This window comes from Protopterus annectens, chromosome 10.part0 (assembly GCF_019279795.1).
Source record: "Protopterus annectens isolate FY-2018-M chromosome 10.part0, PAN1.0, whole genome shotgun sequence".
NCBI lineage: Eukaryota > Metazoa > Chordata > Ceratodontiformes > Protopteridae > Protopterus > Protopterus annectens.
Window position 1 is genome coordinate 81,725,200 of NC_056744.1, and position 21,494 is coordinate 81,746,693.

The 21,494-nt window shown below is 34.1% G+C and overlaps 1 protein-coding gene across 1 annotated transcript in view; it reads right to left on the reverse strand.

Annotated features, from left to right (window-relative positions):
* Positions 1 to 1,368: 1,368 nt before the first annotated feature.
* Positions 1,369 to 21,494, reverse strand: part of TSPAN10 (tetraspanin 10) — a 55,781-nt gene continuing 35,655 nt past the window's right edge. Inside the window, exon 3 of the mRNA XM_044085044.1 lies at positions 1,369 to 5,859. Coding sequence (XP_043940979.1) covers positions 5,553 to 5,859 — 307 coding nt within the window. The 3' untranslated portion in view covers positions 1,369 to 5,552. The remainder of the gene's footprint in view (positions 5,860 to 21,494) is intronic.

Sequence of the window (21,494 nt, forward strand, 5' to 3'; positions counted from 1 at the left end):
CACCTTTATGTCAGACCTGGTATTTCAGGCAGGAAGTTAGGTCTGATGTATGGATGGCTCTGAATAGCCATGTTCAGTGCAGATGCTCCACCTGTAGGGTGGCATGTACCTGAATTTTTTCAATCCAGTACAAAGGATGAGCTTGCAGGGCCATTAGTCCACCAGGAAATTAAATCTATTTTTAAAAACAGGACACTGTAAACCACCCCCATAGAAGTCTGGGTCACACTACATCAATCTTCTGTTATGCATGTTTCCAGTACAGCTCTACCTGTAAGGGAATTCAGAACTGCAAGAAGTCTGGTACCCACTAGGTAATGCCTGAAGTTCCTAGTCCTACATATAGGTTGAACATCAGCCTCCTTAGAAGACCATTCAGTTCAATGAATACTTTTCATTCTACCAATAATATAGTCAACATATAACACAGACACACACATATACGTTGCTGTAAGTTATCTTGCAATGATTCACATTCCCAAAGTTTTCCTCCTGAGTGACCACCCCATAGTAGGCGTCTACTTATTGCAGCACTGTATTTGTGTTATCGCACTGTATGTCAAGCACTATACATTTTATTAGGAATCTTCCCTGTTCTGTTTCTCTTTTTTTACTGTTTACTTGAATATAAATGCATTTACCTATTGAATCATTGACACTTTGCCTGACTGACTGATTGTGCTGCAATCTGTGAAACTTTATGTGTTGGTATATGCTACAAACCACAGAAAACATGACTATCCACTATAAACTGTTTACCCCCTTATTGCATCATCAAGATGCAGGACCACATGACTCAGAATTGGGAAGTAATTAGCTGATGTTCAGCATACAGGAAATACAAGCATAGGTTTATTAAACTTAATAAATATAGTTTCAGTGAGCAAACGGAAGTAGCAATTACATACTTTAGAAATAGAAAGCATATTTTACATGATTAAATACATGAATAAGGTATAATCACTACAAAAAAAGTAAGACAAATGCCTTTGTACTTGATCTTTAAACAAAGCATTGTGTTAAAAACATTAGGGTGCCTGAAAAATTTCCTAGTAACAAACAACAGAGCAAGTAAAAATATCGTACAGAAAATATTCACAGACAAAAAACATAGAAAGGCACATACATAACCATATGAAAGAGACTCAACAGAGATATGTAAAGTACTATTTAAGAATATACACTTATTTCAACTACACGATTTCTAAATATAATTGCCTTTAAGAAGAATTTGTTAAAGTATTCAGACCAATAATGTCAAATGCTGTTATCCATAGACATAAGATGGTTTAACCTTTCTTATGAACTTGTCAAGACTGTAGACATAAGAAGCTTTGCTAAGACCTGGCAGAACACAGCTTTAAAAAAAAAGCTTTATGTCCATTACATTTGGGTGACTTCAAAATTTCCAAATAACGAACAAATCGACAACTAAAAAAAGTCAAAATAAAAACTCATAGGCCAAAACATCAAAAAACACTATAATATCTTAAACCTCATTTGAAAGAGGCTCATGGGAAATATTCAAATAAACCCATAAGGACATACAAATGTTTCAGCTATGTGTCTTCTGAATGCCTCTGGTCTTTTATTTATTTATTTATTTATTTATTTTTGCAGGTCTGTTTTAAGGTATGCAGGCCAATAAAGCCAAACACTACTAGCTCTAGACATGTTTAAACCTTTTTATAGTCTTATCATTAGTTGTTTTGGTGTCTGTGGTCTTTTCTGGTGATTCAATCACCAGGGCCTGTGATGTGTGGGTGTGTCCTTTTAGAAACTAGTTCACACTGTATTGGCAACTGTCTAGTTTTCCTGTAGTGAAGTATTTTAGTTCTAAACATACCTACCCTTTATAATATGGTAGAAGACTATCAAACTCATGACATCTTTCAACTATAACTATCTCAGCTCTACGGTGTAGAGAGATGTAACCCTGGCTACACATCAGACAACCCTGGGCTTGATTAGCTTCCCAGCCAGTGGCAGAATGTCACTTTGTGGGGAAGAATGGAGATGTGCATGTTGGGAGACACTTTCTATCAGTCCTTAGTGGAATCCAGCAACTACAAAGATGAATCTGCTTACAAGGTGGGCAGGACTTCTTGGTGGGTATATCACCCATGGAGGTGGATAACTTCTCTTGTGCTGTCCACTACACACTCATGTTTGAATACTGTCTAAGCATGAAGTGAATTGTAATGCATACATGCAAAAAACCTCAGTCAACCACAGTATGACAGGACTAGTATGATATTATCTCCTCTCCCTAGTGAAGGGTAAATGCCTGCTCACATAGCTGACACTTTCTTCCCTGGAGAGAAAGGGCACACCTGGCAAAGGGTCATATTACAGTACAGACCCCATTGAGTGAAATATTCAAGGAGAATGGAATATAAGGAGCATGTCAGGTGCAATCAGCAATACGGAGAAAAAAAAACATCCAGCCTTAAATATATCATATTACAGTGCAGTAAATGTGTTAAATGCAAGTAAGAAACTTACTACATGCATTTTTTAATGTTACAAAATACTGTCATTCATTCATTGTTTCACAACAGTGAGTTTTTGGGTCAAATAAACTTTACAGTTTTGAGGAACACAGGAAGCAGAATTAACAAAGTCAGGGAGACCTAGCAACTATCATAACCATGAGGGCCAGAGGCATATTAATATAATCAGCATGGTGACAATATGTCGTATCAACAGGCCTCACAGAATTAATTTATTTCAGAAACTTGTCAACATTAGTGAACTCAGACATCATATCAACAGGTCTCACAGAATTAACTTATTTCAGAAACTTGTCAACATTAGTGAACTCAGACAATCTCCACCAACATTTAAGGGACTGACTATAGAACTGAAAATATGTGAAACATCATTTTCTAATCTATTTAAAGTGATTGATATTTAAGACAGGAAGTTTTAATGCTGTGCATTTTTCTGCTGCAGTGAAGCAGAGAAGCAGAGTTGGGGGCTGAGCCTGATAGGATTTCCTAACCCCACTTCCCCCCAACCCTGCACTTAACCTATCAGACTTTGCTAATGAAAAGCCCTCCTTCTGTAATCTCTAATCAGTAGAACTGTCTTACATACTTCCTACATATTTCTGAATTGTCACATAGTTTTAGAACACACTACTTCTTCAAGAATGCAGTTCTTTAACTTGTGCAACAGTCATGTTGTGTATCTTTTCATCTTCACCAAAAATTCACACTTTTTCTTTAACCTGTCTTTAGTGATTAATGTAATGATGTTAAAGTGGACTAGAGCCAGTAGTGAACACCATACTTGTCTAGAAATAACCTTATCTCAGAACATATTCCAATGACCTTGTTCATTCATATGGTTCAGACAAGTTAAGCATTCATTCAGCCCATTATGCTCGGGCTTGTTCATTGACTGAATGACTTATTAATCTTGCATTACTTGCTGAAGCTTAAATAGACCCCACCCACAGTCTTGTCCTGGACTGCTACTGCTACAGTCCAGTCAAAGAGCTTTATCAGATTTATTGGGCACAATCTCATCCTCCTCCTCCTCCTCCTTCTTCTTCTTCTTCTTCTATCCCTGTTATATGTAAGGCCACACTAGGAATTCAGTTTTCCTTTTAGAAGTGAGTCTTGTTTTCTCCATCAACATTTATTGGGATAGTTCTTTTGACTGTAACCTTCCCAAATCCATCTCCGCAAACATAGGGGTGCTTTTCTTTTTCCCACAGTTGCATTGCCTTTAACTTAGTATATTTAAATAAGATAATTTGGTAGACAAAGACCTTGGAGGGCTGCAGAGAAGCTTGCCCCTTGTAAAAAAAAAATTATTGGGGCTGTCACCCAGAGGGTCAGTGACTATCTTTTTCGATAAGTTGAAATCACTGTGTTTGCAGTTGGCAGGCTATGCATTAATTTCTCATAGAGGATCCAGTTTCTTGCCTGTACCTCTTCATTATTTGTGAAGGAGAAATGCATTAGTTTTCACCATCTCTTAGACTCCATGCCATTATGCAACTGTTTAGAATAGTAATCTGCACTATTTATGAAATGACACCTAATTATTATAGGAAACCCCTAGAAACCCAATGACTTTCATAAATACTGACTGTAAGCGTTCGTTACCTCTGCCTCACACTGTCGACCTACTCCCGTCTGTATCTGCCACCCTCTTTACTTGCCCTTTCTCTTCCCCTTTTTCCATATCTGTTACCTTCCACCAGCATACATGAATAGTTTTATTTACTCTTCTGGATGAAAATGACTATTTTTCTTTGCTTTGAGTCTTGTTTGTGACTGTCTCCTACTTTGTCCTGATTTAAATTTTACTCTTCGTAACTATTCTTTTGGCTTCATCAGTCATCTTGTTTCTACAGAAATTTCCAAGCTACCCCATTTTGAATCAGTGTTCTGTTTCTTTGTTTCATTTTCATTTCTTTGTATGCTTTGAGTTTGGTTTTAACCACTATGATAGCCACTCGACCCCCTCCCCTTTGTTTTCTTGATCAGTCACTAGTTTGTGTGCTCTGAGTGCATTCCTATGTTATTGAAGCCAGCACATAAATGTTTCTACACTTGCACATGTACGTCCATATCCCATGGCTATTGTTAGTGAGAAACACACATGGCCTTGGATGTTGAGTGATATGCTGGTGAACATGGATGCTATGAAAAAACACTTTATTAAACAGTAGTGTGGTTTGTAGCTCTTCCTTTTCTTTTTGACTTTATAGTAGTTAGCTACAAAAAATTGAAATCATTAACATTTCACTGTAAATAGTATTTAGTAAAAGTGGGTAAAATTAATGTTTCTAAAGGTCTTACAAACTGACGTGTGGCATCCAGATTTTGATAAGTAGATTTCAGAGAGCTAAATGGCTTTAATTGCTCAGTTTAACATATTGTACCTGATTGCTGATTTAAATATATATTTTCTCTAAAATTGTAATTCCATTGTCATATAAAACATACAGTTCTACAAAATATGCATTCTCTTTTAGAATGTAGCCTGACATTGTCTAACCTATGATGTTGTTGATAAATCACATCTTAATTTAGTCAAAAGTAGATCTGTTATACTGCTACCTAAATAAATACTGCAGTCTATTACACAGAACAAAAAGTCTAGAAGAAGAAGAAATAAAAGCATTTTTGTCTCAAAGGATGTGGAGTAAAAGTCCTGTACATAATTACCATAATACCCCTTATGTTTTTCTCCTTGTACACATTAATAATTCAGTTAAGACCATCATTTTTGTCATTAATATTGCTTTCTTAGTTATCCACTAAAGTAACATCATTATTCCTCCCCTAAAAAATACCATGTCCATGTTACTATCACCATAACATACATTTGGGTTTCCTGGGCAAATGGCCAACACATTGTTTCCACATGAGAAAGACATACCAGTAAGATTTAAAATGAAATGGACTGTTATAAGAACATACATGTTTTCAGAAGAGAAAATTCAGCATATAATTGTGAAAAGCAATAACATTGTGAGGTGGTGACATCTTCTGTGTTAAATATATGCAAAGAAAACTGTATTACAGCTTATTCTAACAGTGAGCAAACTGTAGTTTAATGTCATCCAATAGTCTTGTTGCAAACAGAATACCGATCACCTCTACAATGACCACAATGACACAAATGATGCTAAAGAAGTTCATATTGGTACTGATCCAGCCGCTTATCTGGAATATGCAGCCACTGACGTAGACAATATCCTGAGCTAAAATATCATCCATCTGAAGAGCTCTAAAGCCACACTGAGAATTTGTAACAGTACCATTTTCTTGAGGATCAATGCAACAAGAAGCAGGAACACCGCAGGCATATATCCCTGGAGAACTGCAATTAAAATACCTAGAAAACATTAGCAAGAAAATGGAAACTATATTAGGAAATGACTCACTTATAAAAAAACACATTAAATATGTATTTTCTTCCATTAATTAGCAACTTATTAATGCTTTTGTCAGATGATACCCTCTCAAATCTCACTCTTCATAAACATTCTTTTCCTAACATGGAATTAAAATGTTGTCTTTTAATGCCAGCAACACTAAAGATAAAAGCAATCAGCTGAGTTGCAGTCCTACTTGTACACTAAACATTACAGCAATGTGTCACATCTTTTATTTTTAAGTACTTACTATTTCAGAGTAAGGCACCATGTTTGTGTTCAGGTGGTGATGTATTACTTTTAGAAAGGAAATTTTTGCTTTGCTCTCAAATATTTGTTTACCTATGTTATTGATATTGACCCTAAAAGGATTACTTGTGAATGCTTGTGGAAGGACATTTAAATGTTAGACTTGCTTTTGCCTCTACTCATCCATCTTCTCATGACTTAGAAGTCCGAATGTAGCTGGGCCTCTCATTTACATGTATAAATGCTTAAATGACAATTGATTTCTTTTGTGTCTCACTAAATAAAACTCCTTGGAAATGCATTTATTGTGGAGGTTACTTTCCAAGTATTGCCTGTTACTTAGTTATTGATCAGAACCCTGGTTTAATATTTGAGAACACTGATATTCCAGATGAATATTTGCTAAATATTCTGTTCTGTTTCAGGGCACATGCTTTTCATTTCTGTTCCTTAAAGTATATAGTTTATTACTGCCCTTTACCATACCACTAAATTTAAAAACATTTATAAGCTTAACCAGAAGGCATGGAAAATGTTAATAGAATATGCACTCCAATCAGTGTGACATATTATTTATTAGAAAAAAATAAATCCGTTACTACTAAAGCAAAAATCTGCTAACCTTAAACAATTTGCCTTTATTTAATAACCTAAAACATTTTTGGACTTGGAGGAATTTTTAACAGGCAGAGGAATTAACTTCAAGTACTTTCCAGGAGGTTAATACCCGCGGTGGTGGTGCTGCATTAGCGTTGTCGCCTCACAGTAAGACGCTGTTCGGTTTGATTCTCAGCTAGAGCGTCATCCACGTGGAGACATGCGTGAATGGGCGTACCTGCATTGAAGGTTGTGCATCAGGCCTGGCAAGTCGGTACGTAAAAATCAACTGCCAATCATTAGCGGACCGGAGTTCCGCTGTGGCGAGTGGTGACCCCTAACCGAGAAAAGCCGAAAGGCGCCACAACAACTTTCCTGGAGGTTCATGGTGAAAACACTACCGGTCTTTCAAACTCAGACATTAGCAATCTTTTATGCGGTTATCCACTAGATATGTCTGGCTGTAAAACTTAATTTTCCTTTACTTTTCTAACTTTATGGTAAATTGGCTTCCAAACAAATTCCTAACTTTGGTAAAGCTGGTACATATATTCATGATCCAGAATTTATCAGAGATTGTGACATTTGTATTGACCTTATCATTGTTTAAGATGTTTATAACGCCCCGAAGACATGTGAATTTCCTGCAGTGGAAATTTATAGCCTTGCTCCCTTGTAAAAATTCTCACACGTGTATGAGTGTCACCATGCTCATATCAGTCCCTCTTCATTTTACATATTTTATTTAAATTACATGAAAATGTACTATTCTGTTTCGCCTTGGAAGTTAAGTGTAGTATGCCATTGGAGAAGGACAGAATACTAACCAAGCTATGCATTACAAATTACTTTGATGCTATAGAGTATGGTTTACTGGTTTTTTTTTTGCTTAAAGTGTCTGATAGTTTTTGTCATATCACTGTTCTTGGAGAATAATAACGTTATATTATGTTGTACTATTTGTTTTTTTTTTTTTTTTGACTAATCATTCCCTAACACAGCACTCTTATCGGGGTTACATTTTGTTGCTTGCTTACACATTAAACCAAAAAGGGAGAAGAAATGAAGGCAAACAATCTCTAGAAAAACTCACACTTCACCGAAAGTATCCTTAGGCGCCGACACTAGAAAGGAAGTCTACACCATGAAACAAGTAAAAATCAGTTAAAACCACAATATTTATTCACCTTAATATTTGGTCGAATTGCACTTTTACACACAAAAAGTTCAAATTCAGTATTCTTTTTGTCCCAAACCAAAGTAAAGCAGGACTTCCTCAGAAAGAAACAGCACTTCTGAACACATTCTTAGGTACTAAAACTTTGCTTGCATCATCATAGTTGGTTAATTAATCAAACAAGCACAATAGCTAAAAACACAAATTTAAAAATACACCAACAAAAATTCATTGAGGTAAAGCAATATGCAAAGAAAGAAAGAAAAAAGTGTACATGCAGTGTATTCTAAAACCTTTAAAAATACATCCTTGCTTTTGTTTACAGAAGAACCATTGCTTGTGAAACTTTAGTTAAATCCTGTATGCAGTCCCAGATAAAATCTAAGAGAAGCACACTACAGTGTGTTGGCTGTATTTCAAAACTGGAATTAAAGAAATATGATCATTAATACCTGTGTGTGTGTGTGTGTGTGTGTGTGTGGGGGGGGTGAAAGGCATCCAAGTTTAAGTTTAATTGCCAGTAAAGTTCCCTAAGCTCACGTTTGTCCTGCCATGCACCTCCTTTGATATCAGGGATAATCTTTTCCAAAATAGTAAACGAAAACTAATGAAAATCAGTACAAACCAAAGAGTGTCTGTATAAAGTGTTGTTGTCATTATGTGTGTGATATCATAATGGTGTTCATAGATTTGTTTCTTAAACTTTCTGTCTGTTTTTCCAACATAAAACACCGAACACCCAGTACACAGAGTGAAGTAGACCACTCCTTTAGTGTTACAATTACCTTTTACAGGATGAACAGTATGGTTCAAGTAATTGTTTCAAGTTATTAGATCCAATGCAAGGATGTACTTGCACTGATTGCAAGTACCACATTTTGTGCTGCTATTTCGTAACCTGCCAGTATATTCTGGACAGCTTAATCTTTCAAGAATATTTTTAATGCTCTTAGCTCTTTTATAAGTAAACAGTGGTTCCATAACAACAATATTTTTAATGTACATATCACTTGTGATGATAGACCAATATTGATTAACAATTCTTTTTACAATTTCAGAGCCTGTATCATGTTGTACAGTCAAGGCTCTAGTGTATTTTGGCTTTAAGTCAGCCCTGTGATCCCTCAAACATAAAAGAAAAGGTCCAGGGGAATCATTGACAGCCTTTGTAGTCACAGTATAAGAGTTACTGTTGTTTAGTAACAACCCTGTTCCCAGAAGAAGTAAAACTTTAGGTCCCCATTCCCAAAAGACTTAACACATTTTACAAGGAATTCCAAAAGAAATGCTGTGATTACGGAGAAAGCAAGCACGAACTGAATAAATATAATTCCACTTTATTCAACACGCCAAAGTAACCAACATGAGCGCCTTAAATTCAACCATGCGTTTTCGTCCACACAACTCAGACTTCATCAGATGAATTAATTAATTGCCTCAAATATATTTATACACCATTAAAAAATGTAAACCAATGAAATCACTATATTTCATTTCAAACACTCGAATCATTCTTTCAGTGGGCTCATAAATATTCATTATCACCATTACGTTCTATTCTTGTGAATTCATTATAAAAATAAATACATACTTTAAAAGTATTAATAAAATCATATTAATAAATAAGTTTTATTTCATTAAATACTTTAAAAACATCAAAATTTAATATAGCTTAAAATAGGAGAACATATCTTGTAAGGAATAAAGTGCTTATAAGTGTAATGCTCATGTAATTCACTTCTTTACTAAATAAAATGTGGGGAAACACCACCATCTATTGTCATTAGAGAATATTACATTAGTACTTTTTCTTTACATTTTTGTAGCCCTTATTTTTAATAGTGGCAAAATAGAAAGATAAGTCATTTAACCCTGGAAATTTTCCTGCTTCCAGGGTTACTTGCCACCATAATTCTTTACACTCTATTCTTTCTTCCCATGGGCCACCCCTAATGTCATTCTTAATTTGCTCCAGTACTAAAAAATGAATTTATAACTTTCACATATTCTAGAATGTTTGAATAATGCATTTGTTTCTTTTCCTTTTGATATATCATAAATATGTTCATATATTCTTCTTTTTAGTGTTCTCTCTGTTTTCCCCACATAAAAAGAATTACATTTTTCACATAAAGCGAGATACACTAACCCCTTAGTATCACAATTATAATATCCTTTACTTCTTATCCACCTATTTCTACTTTCCAAAAATACTTCCCCCTTGTTAATGATGAACTCGCACTGAGTACACTTTCCACATTTGAAGGTGCTCAATTTCCTTTCACCCTTCCTAAAGGAATTTATATTGTTATTATTTTTATTTTCTAAAATATTCCTTATACTTCTTGAATTTTTATAAACTACATTTGGTATTATCTTAGGTACATTCTCCAAATCAGAAAGGGAGATACATTTTTCCCACTCTTTCTGGAAAATCCCTCTTATATTATAATTAGTTGCATTAAATTCCAAAACTAGGGCTTGTTGGTATTCACCTACGTTTTCCATCTCTTTATAATCATTTTCATTATGTATTATATCAATAGTATTAACAGCCCCCTTAATAGGTTTAAATTTATTATCTCTACCCTTTTCTACTTCAATCCTAATGACATTAATAAATTCCTTAGGGTACCCCCTATCTAAAACATTTTTTTCAAGAAAATTACATTCATTAATAAAGTCACTATCCATGTTAGTCATTCTACTACCTCTAACATATTGTCCCTTCACTATATTCCTTTTACAATGTGCTGGATGTGCACTATTATAGTGAAGGAAAGAATTACAAAAGTATGTTTTCTATGTATTCTAGTTTCTAATTTGTTGTTATTTGACTTATAAATTTCCAAGTCCAAATATTGAAGAGTTTCATAGGATGTTTTATAAATAAATTTAAGAAAATTAGTACTATTATTTATATATTCCATAAATTCCTCGAATTCTTCTCTACTTCCCTTCCAAAATATAACTATATCGTCTAAAAACCTGCACTATAGCATCCAACAAGAGTTAAACTTTGAATGTAAAACAAATGTTTCCTCCCACTTTGCCAAAATTAAATTTGCAAATGTAGGAGCACAGGCTGCTCCCATGGCTACACCCTGAATTTGTTGAAAGAATTCTCCATTAAAAACTAAAAAATTGTTTTGTAGGACCAAGTCCATGAGGCCTGTGCTCACTACCTTTTCCTTGTGGGATAAATTTTTGTCTTGAAAAATAGCCTCTTCACACATTTTCATAACTATTCCGTATGGTATACAGGAAAATAGATCGATAATATCAATAGTAACAAATAATAGATTATCAGAATATAGTTCTGGTGTAATTTCCCTTAATAAATCCCAGGAGTCCTTAAGTATCACTTTATTATTAACCCAGATATGTTTGACTTTAGTATCCACATATTTAGCTAAAGGCAATGTTTTAGAGCCATCAGCAGATACTATAGGTCTGAGTGGGGGGGTCTTCAGAATTTTTATGGATTTTAGGTATTCCAAAAATAATAGGGATTTTTGGTTTCTCTACTTTCAAATAGACATACATTTTTTTATCTATCACACCTTCATATAACATATCTTGTAGCGCAATATCAATTTTGTTATATGCCAAATATACCTCATTTTTAGAAACACAAGTATATTTATTTTCATCCCTTAATATTTGGTTCATTTTTCCCCTCATAATGTATTATATCCATAATCACAATCCCCCCACCCTTATCTGGTTTCATAATACGGACTCTGGGATTAACTGTCAATTCATCCAGAATTATTTTCTCATCTTTACTGAGATTAGCTTTATATTTAATTTTCTTATCCATATTTCTCACTTCTTTTTCCAAAATAAGTTCAAAGTTTTTTAATTGGGGGTGTATCGGGGGATTATAAATAGATCTACGCACTAGATCCTTATGGTTATAAGTTGTATTATTCGTAGTATTTTTGGAAAATAACATTTCTAAATAAATTTTTCTTAAAAACATCTTAATATCTAAAATAGTTCTATTTAAGTCCCCCTTTACATAAGGAATATATTTAAGTCCCTTACCCAGGAGACTAAAATGCTCCTTAGTCAATGGAATATTGCTAAAATTATATATAGAAAATCCATCATAAGTATGTTTGCATCCCTCTACCATTACTTCTTGTTGGGGGATTAATAGATTAGAGACAGGGGTATATATATCTAATATCTCCCCCTCCCTCTTCTCCCCCCCCCTCACTTGAAAATTTCCCAACCCATTGTCCTGCCTGTTAGTGAAATTATCCTCCCTAACTAATGGTGGGAAATCTAAATCATATTCATCGTTATTCCATGCATCAAACCTTTTTTCAGTATAATTATTACTTTTCACCCTTTTATTCGGTCCATTACCAGTCCTATTAATATAAGGTGGCTTAGGATAACTAACATTATTCTCATATTCCTGTATGTCTCTTTTTAGTTTATTCACTTTCCTATCAATTAAACCATTACACTTAATATCTATTTCATTTCTTATCTTGTAATATTTGTCCTTTTCTTCCTTTATGCCAAAAATTAAATCTTCCTTAATATATTTATCTAATTCATCAATTTCCTTCTGTAACAAATCCTGTGTTCTAGTGTTCTCCTTAATAATTAACTTTAAAACATCTAATCCACAGTTGTTAAAAACTTCCAATAGCTCTTTATGGAAGTCCGAGCCCACTTGTACGTTGTTAGGATATTTAGGATCACCTAATCCCCAGGACTCTAACCCAGAGAACCCTAAACAAACAGCAAATGACTTCAACTCGTTCTTCACGAATACTATCCAAACACTTGCTAGTCATCTATCTCCTGATACCTCTAATCTACTTCCACCCACATCAAATCCACCTCCTACCCTCCACTTACAACCAGTCTCTACCTCCTGTATCACATCACTGCTCCTAAAGTTAAAACCTACCACTCCCTCTGCAGACAAACTGCCTGCAATATTCCTACAGGTAGGTGCCAAAGCCTTAGCCTACCCTATTTCCATCCTGATTAATAGATCTATAAAGGAAGGAATCTTCCCCTCTATCTGGAAAATCTCACATATCATCCCACTACATAAAGGGGGAAACTCTAATGATTTTTCTAACTTTCGTCCAATAGCTCTCCTCTCACCAATAGCAAAAATCATGGAAAAATGTATTCACAAACAAATACTAAATCACCTTCTCAACAACAACCTACTTTCTAACTGTCAGCATGGTTTCAGACCCTCACACAGTACCACTACTGCTTTACTCTCCTTTACTAACTCCATTAACATTAACCGTAACAAAAACTATCTATCATCCTCAGTGTTCATCGACCTATCCAAAGCTTTTGATATGGTGAACCATAAACTTTTACTACATATCCTAAAATCTCTAGCTCTTGATCATCTTGCCTTGTCCTGGTTTGCATCTTACCTAGAAAATCGTCAGCAGGCAGTACTTTGGAAAAATTCACTTTCTAATCTTCTACCTATCTCCTTAGGTGTACCTCAAGGCTCTATCCTTAGCCCTTTGCTATTTTCAATCTTTATTAATGATCTTCAATCTGCTATCCCATATACTACCTGTATACAATATGCAGACAACAAAACTATAATCTGTACTGCTAACTCTCAAACAGAACTCCAGTCACTTACTCAAAAAGCTTTTAACGCTGTAGAACAATGGTTTTCTTACCGCTGTCTACTCCTAAACCCCAAGAAAACCAAACTATTACTTTTTTCACCTACTTGTAAATCTACTCCACCTTACTTTACTCTTACGTCCACTGACGGAACGCTCATCTCTCCTGACTTGACCACAAAACTATTAGGAATAACTATTGATAATAACCTCAACTTCGACTCTCACATCAATAACACCATAAAATTAGTTAATAAAAAAAATAGGATCCCTTTATAGAATCAAACCTTTCCTAACACCTACAGCAAGGTCCACTATTGCTAGATCTCACCTAATCTCCACTCTTCTCTATGCTTCCCCCATTTACACTAATCTTTCCAAAAACAACATGAAGAAACTAGAAACATCCTATCATAACATAGCTCAATTCGCTGTTGGATCTCCTTTTCGAACTCATCACTGTTTGAACCTAAAAGAACTAGGCTGGATTGAACTTCCTAACCAACTTGTACTTCAACAGATCTTAATTGCTTATAAGATTCTATATCAGCCAACCAACACACCAATACTTTCTAGCCTTATTTCTCCATACAACAACCTGAAACAACTACGTTCTTCTAATAAACTTCTGATTAATATTACCAAACCTAACAACAATGCAGGTGACAGTTTATTCTCCAACTCTGTTGGAAAAACATGGAATAAACTACCCTCTGATATCACTTCTTTAACCTCTTTCCAACTTTTCAAATATCAACTAAAAATTTATCTCAATAAACACTGGCTTTGCTCCTGCACTAATCCAGACTAATGCTAACTCTTTTCTCTACCATTACCCTTGTTAACTTAAAAAAAAAAAAAAAAAAAAAGATATTTTATTTTTTATCTTTTTTATATTATCTGTTAACTTGCTATGATGTCATGTAACCTTTTATGCCAATTTATTTTCTATCTTTTTATATTATCTGTTTCACTTGCTATGTTTCTCATGTAACCATTTTTGCCTTTTTGCGAAAGTGTACAACTAATGGAGCTTTTCTCCCCGGGCCTCTACTGAGAACGGACATATATCCAGTTGGACTAGCCCGGTCAACAAATGTAAAATAAAAAAATAAAAAAATAATTTATGCACTCTAAGTCCCTTCGGGACAATATTCTTGTTAATACATTCTGAAAGATACGCATTTTCTATACATTCAAACAAAAAACCTTCCGGATGGATACTGCTGTTATCTTAAAGTTCTTTATTAAAACCAAATAAAATCCAAAAACACAATATATAAAAGAAGTTAGCGCTTTCGGGTGTTCACACAATGTTCTATATTTCAACATTAGTTTAGAAATTTTATCCATTTTGATAGAATAAGAATCAGTATTTGGAGGTCCCTGAGGAGCTCCAGTGTCCAATTTAAAGCAATCATTTACTTTAAGCCATTCAGTAGTCTCTTTATATTGCTTATCAAATAAAGTACCTGAATTTGCCAAACTCAAAGTCGGTCATTTGGATTGAATAACGGTATGGGTACCATCCGTTAGTTCAATACCCAAAATTTCAATAAAGTTGTTACACAAAATCCTTGGTGTGTCTTCTGGATTGAAAGTTCCACCATTCAGTTCATTCGGGCCGCCGGCTTCGAAATTACTGCCAATAAGCTCCCTTTTCCTCTTATGTTTATGACTGCAAGACCTTTCGGTTCCGCTTCCTGTTGCTTCCGATATATTCAGATTAGACCCCACCAAGGTATGGCACAATGGAGTGAGAAGATCTATTAACTCAGTTAACTGGCCAATTAGCTTGCGCGATTGGCCCAGTTCATCCTGCCCCTTAACGTTCATCGGGGAAACTCTCTCCATAATCTCTCCAGAAAAGTTACCAATAAATCAACAAGTGGAAGTACTCACAATTCACAAATAATTCCAAAAGAAATGCTGTGATTACGGAGAAAGCAAGCACGAACTGAATAAATATAATTCCACTTTATTCAACACGCCAAAGTAACCAACATGAACGCCTTAAATTCAACCATGCGTTTTCGTCCACACAACTCAGACTTCATCAGGTGAATTAATTAATTACCTCAAATATATTTATACACCTTTAAAAAATGTAAACCAATGAAATCACTATATTTCATTTCAAACACTCGAATCATTCTTTCAGTGGGCTCATAAATATTCATTATCATCATTACGTTCTATTCTTGTGAATTCATTATAAAAATAAATACGTACTTTAAAAGTATTAATAAAATCATATTAATAAATAAGTTTTATTTCATTAAATACTTTAAAAAAATCAAAATTTAATATAGCTTAAAATAGGAGAGCATATCTTGTAAATAATAAAGTCCTTATAAGTGCAATGCTTATGTAATTCATTTCTTTACTAAATAAAATGTGGGGAAACACCACCATCTATTGTCATTAGAGAATATTACATTAGTACTTTTTCTTTACATTTTTGTAGCCCTTATTTTTAATAGTGGCAAAATAGAAAGATAGTCATTTAACTCTGGAAATTTTCCTGCTTCCAGGGTTACTTGCCACCATAATTCTTTACACTCTATTCTTTCTTCCCATGGGCCACCCCTAATGTCATTCTTAATTTGCTCCAGTACTAAAAAAATGAATTTATAACCTTCACATATTCTAGAATGTTTGAATAATGCATTTGTTTCTTTTCCTTTTGATATATCATAAATATGTTCGTATATTCTTCTTTTTAGTGTTCTCTCTGTTTTCCCCACATAAAAAGAATTACATTTTTCACATAAAGCGAGATACACTAACCCCTTAGTATCACAATTATAATATCCTTTACTTCTTATCCACCTATTTCTACTTTCCAAAAATACTTCCCCCTTGTTAATAATGAACTCACACTGATTACACCTTCCACATTTGAAGGTGCCCAATTTCCTTTCACCCTTCCTAAAGGAATTTATATTGTTTTTATTTTTATTTTCTAAAATATTCCTTATACTTCTTGAATTTTTATAAACTACCTTTGGTATTATCTTAGGTACATTCTCCAAATCAGAAAGGGAGATAAATTGTTCCCACTCTTTCTGGAAAATCCCTCTTATATTATAATTAGTTGCATTAAATTCCAAAACTAGGGCTTGTTGGTATTCACCTACGTTTTCCATCTCTTTATACTCATTTTCATTATGTATTATATCAATAGTATTAACAGCCCCCTTAATAGGTTTAAATTTATTATTTCTACCCTTTTCTACTTCAATCCTAATGACATTAATAAATTCCTTAGGGTACCCCCTATCTAAAAACATTTTTTCAAGAAAATTACATTCATTAATAAAGCCACTATCCAAGCTAGTCATTCTACTACCTCTAACATATTGTCCCTTCACTATATTCCTTTTACAATGTGCTGGATGTGCACTATTATAGTGAAGGAAAGAATTACAAAAAGTATGTTTTCTATGTATTCTAGTTTCTAATTTGTTGTTATTTGACTTATAAATTTCCAAGTCCAAATATTGAAGAGTTTCATAGGATGTTTTATAAGTAAATTTAAGAAAATTAGTACTATTATTTATATATTCCATAAATTCCTCAAATTCTTCTCTACTTCCCTTCCAAAATATAACTATATCGTCTAAAAACCTGCACTATAGCATCCAACAAGAGTTAAACTTTGAATGTAAAACAAATGTTTCTTCCCACTTTGCCAAAATTAAATTTGCAAATGTAGGAGCACAGGCTGCTCCCATGGCTACACCCTGAATTTGTTGAAAGAATTCTTCATTAAAAACTAAAAAAATGTTTGATAGGACCAAGTCCATGAGGCCTGTGCTCACTACCTTTTCCTGTGGGATAAATTTTATTAAAAGGATAAAAGTTATTAGATCCAATGCAAGGATGTACTTGCACTGATTGGAAGTACCACATTTTGTGCTGCTATTTCGTAACCTGCCAGTATATTCTGGACAGCTTAATCTTTCAAGAATATTTTTAATGCTCTTAGCGCTTTTATAAGTAAACAGTGGTTCCATAACAACAATATTTTTAATGTACCTATCACTTGTGATGATAGACCAATATTGATTAACAATTCTTTTTACAATTTCGGAGCCTGTATCATGTTGTACAGTCAAGGCTGTAGTGTATTTTGGCTTTAAGTCAGCTCTGTGATCCCTCAAACATAAAAGAAAAGGTCCAGGGGAATCATTGACAGCCTTTGTAGTCACAGTATAAGAGTTACTGTTGTTTAGTAACAACCCTGTTCCCAGAAGAAGTAAAACTTTAGGTCCCCATTCTCAAAAGACTTAACACATTTTACAAGGGCACAAGGATAGTTCCTTCAAGAAACATATTCTCAAGTTTTAGTATTTTATGATTAAGTGTAAGTTGGTCTGAAATCATCCTAGCTAAATGGATGAATTTCACATGAACAAGGCTTTTCTTTTAGGGAAAAGGGATGGTGACTGTCAAAATGTAGATAGCTATTCAAAAGCGTGGGCTTATGGTAAATGTTGGAGGAAAAGCTTCCATTTCCTTTTGAAATTGTAGTGTCTAAAAAGTTCACTGAATCATCACTAATTTGAGAAGTAAACCAGAAAAGAAGTGGTATGGTTAAGATGATGTACAAAACTAGCAGTAAAATCAGCAGGTTCCATCCACAAAATAAATAAGTCATATAAAAATTGAAGGTAAAGTTTAATATGTTGGTAAAGTTCAGAACTAAAAACAAATTTAGATTCCCAAGATGTCAGAACCAGGTTGGCCAAGATGGGGGTACACACAGCCTCCATTGCTACCCCTTTAATTCCTTTAATTTGTTTAAGAATTTTACCTTCAAAGAATATATAGTTGTTACTCAAAACTATTTTCATATAACCAACAATTAACCTTAAATCCAAGGGAGACAGAAATTCAAAGTTCAATAGCGCATTACGGAGTAACTCCAGACCAAGATCTTGTGCAGTACATGAAAATAGATCAATGACATCAATTGTCAAGAATAGTAAAGCCTTGCCCCATAAGCTAGGTGTTATTCTCCCGAAAAAGTCCCACAAGTCCTTGAGCTCTTGGACAGGTTTTAGCATTCAATTAATCAGAACAAACAAATATGTCTTTGAACCAGTTGCTGACACTATAGGTCTAAAAGGTGGCTTAGTTATATTTTTGTGTACTTTTGGAATGCCACAAATAGTTGGCAAAATAGGGTTAAGATTTCTCTAGAAATTGTAAGTACCTGCATCAATAAGGTTCTGCAAAAAAATGTATTCCAAGTACTGGTCAATTTTCTGATAGAATCAAAAAAAAAAAAAAAAAAAAAACAGCGGACACAAAAGTGCCAAAAATTTAATAGCAGAACAAAACTTTCAGGATAATTCCCTTCATCAGTGCTACAATACTTTAAAATCAAACAGTCACAAAAATGCCAAGTTCAAATCTTGTCGCAAGACACAACCCCCAATCAAAAAACATATTTAATTAACCAGCAAGTACAATTTAAAAATACATGCCAAGATAACATGAAGTAGTAAGTTACATACATACATACATACAACTATTTCAAGCATGGGCATTAATGCCCTTCTAGCTTGCCAATATACCAAAACACTTGTTCCCATGATAAGTGTCCAAGCTGTTTTTAAAAATATCTAAACTAGTACTTGCTTTAATGTAATTTGGTAGTCTGTTCCATGCATCAGCTACTCTGTCAGAGAATCAATTAGAACACTTCTCATTCCTATAGAATCTTCTTCATAGGTTGTCTGATGATTTTCTAGTATTTTTTGATAACCTCAAGCATTCCCATAGGTAGTTGTCTCGAAATGCCCTATATACCTGAATGAGATCTCCTCTTAGAGATCTTTAAGACTCACTTTACAAGTTCAGATATTTTAGTCTTTCGTAAAAGCTTTAATTTTCACATCCATGTATGCCTTTGGTATATTTCTGCTGTACTCTTTCCAATTTACTCATGCTTGTTTTCTTATAGGGTTTCCATATTGTTATTCCATACTCAAGTTTGGGTCTAATGTAACTAAAAAACAATTACTTCATCCTTTTTGATTTCCTAAACTTTACAAATCTTTTTATATAACCTATAGTTTTATTGCTGTCATTAACCAATTGGTTGATACGATTAGAAAAACTCATAGCTGGATCTACCCATATACCCAGGTCCATAAATGAGTCTACAGATTCAATCACTGTGTGCTGTATTAAATATTTACCTTTCAATTTATGTCTCCTAAATCTCATATGCTAAGTTTTTGATGTATTTATCAACATATTCTCCTGTGCCCAAATGGTCAATTTAGTCAAGTTATATTGCAGACATACCTTATCTGTAACACATGTAATCAGTTTACCCAATTTCAGGTCAGCTGCATATAGACTGTAGAATACCTCAGATGAAAAAGTTAGGTCTGAAAGATACAATCTAAACAAGTAAGGGCCTAAGATGGAGCCCTTTGAGACACCTTGACTGTAACCAAGGATTTCACCTATCTAGTTTCTGTATGATACTTGCTATGTCCTATTTGTAAGCCATGCAGCTACCCATCTTATCAAGAGTACATCAATATCCAGTTTTACTAATTTATTGATCAGTGTTTTGTGTATAACCCTGTCAAATGCTGAAGTTAAATATATATATAAATTACATCACATCATGGTTTTTCATTCATAGTTGTTATTATATTGTTATAGAACTTCATGTTACAGGTGGTAATAGATCTATTTTCAACATATGCATGCTGATATATGGTTTCAAGTCCTAACCTATCCATTTCTGACAATAACTTATCCAGTATTACCTTCTCCATTATTTTTTTCACAACATAAAAGTAGACTTAAGGGTCTGTATGACTCTGGGTTTGTCCTACTCCTTTCCCTTAAAGACAGGTTTAATAAATGGATGTCTCCAATCTTGAGGAATCTCCCCATAATTATATGGCCTTGTGAATAGCAGATATAATGGTACAGTGAGTTTTTGATGAAGTGTTCTCAGGTCATTGTTACTAATTATGCCTCATCCCTGTGCTTTGTTTAGATCCAGATTGCACAGTCTTTTTCAATATAATCTAATTTGATTCCAGTATCTGGGGTTACCTGGATGTCACTAGGGCAACTTGCCACTCCCATTGTGGAGCCAAACTGTTTTGCATACGATTTTGTAAATACATCTATAATTTGTTGTGTCTGAGATTAAAATTTAGAATATGCCCACAGTTTATAAATTTGTATGCCTTTAATCCTGCCACATCGTATGTATCCATAAAAATATTTCCTATTATGCTCAATATCTTTATATAAATTTTCTTCAAATATTTCTTGATCTTGTCTTACACTATGCTTAATCTGTTTGTCCAACTTGTTTATTTCAGTTTTCAAAGTTGTAGTTCGACCTCTCTTCCATTTCTTATATTTTTTTCTGTCTCACCTTAAACAGATATCTTGTTCTTATGGAAATATATCCCCTGATGGTGTGATGTTAAACATTTTTTGATTTTTTTTTTGCACTCAAACAATTTCTCTTTCAAAACTTTCCACATTCCATCTGCAGTTTTTCCACTGAACACCTCACTCCAGTTAGTTTTGCATAGTGACTGTTTTGCTGCCATATAATCTATAATTAACCTTCTGTACATTGGTTTAGATTTCAGTTTGGCAGAATTATCTAGCAACAAATTTACTTTTATAACCCCATGATTACTGCACATCAGCTGTGGCAAAATGTGACTTGAAGCAACAGTAATTTCTTTAGGAGCGCAAACAATGTCTATTCCATCCCTGGTAGTTTTTTTTTTTTTAAATCTGAAGAAGTTGTTGCTCCTGAATATACACTGTGACTAATTTCCTTACTAATGTTGTTGAATCAATATTATTCCAATCTGTTTCTGGTAAATTTAAGTCCCCAGCTAATATTATTCTTCCCTCCTGTGTTTCAAGCAAGAAA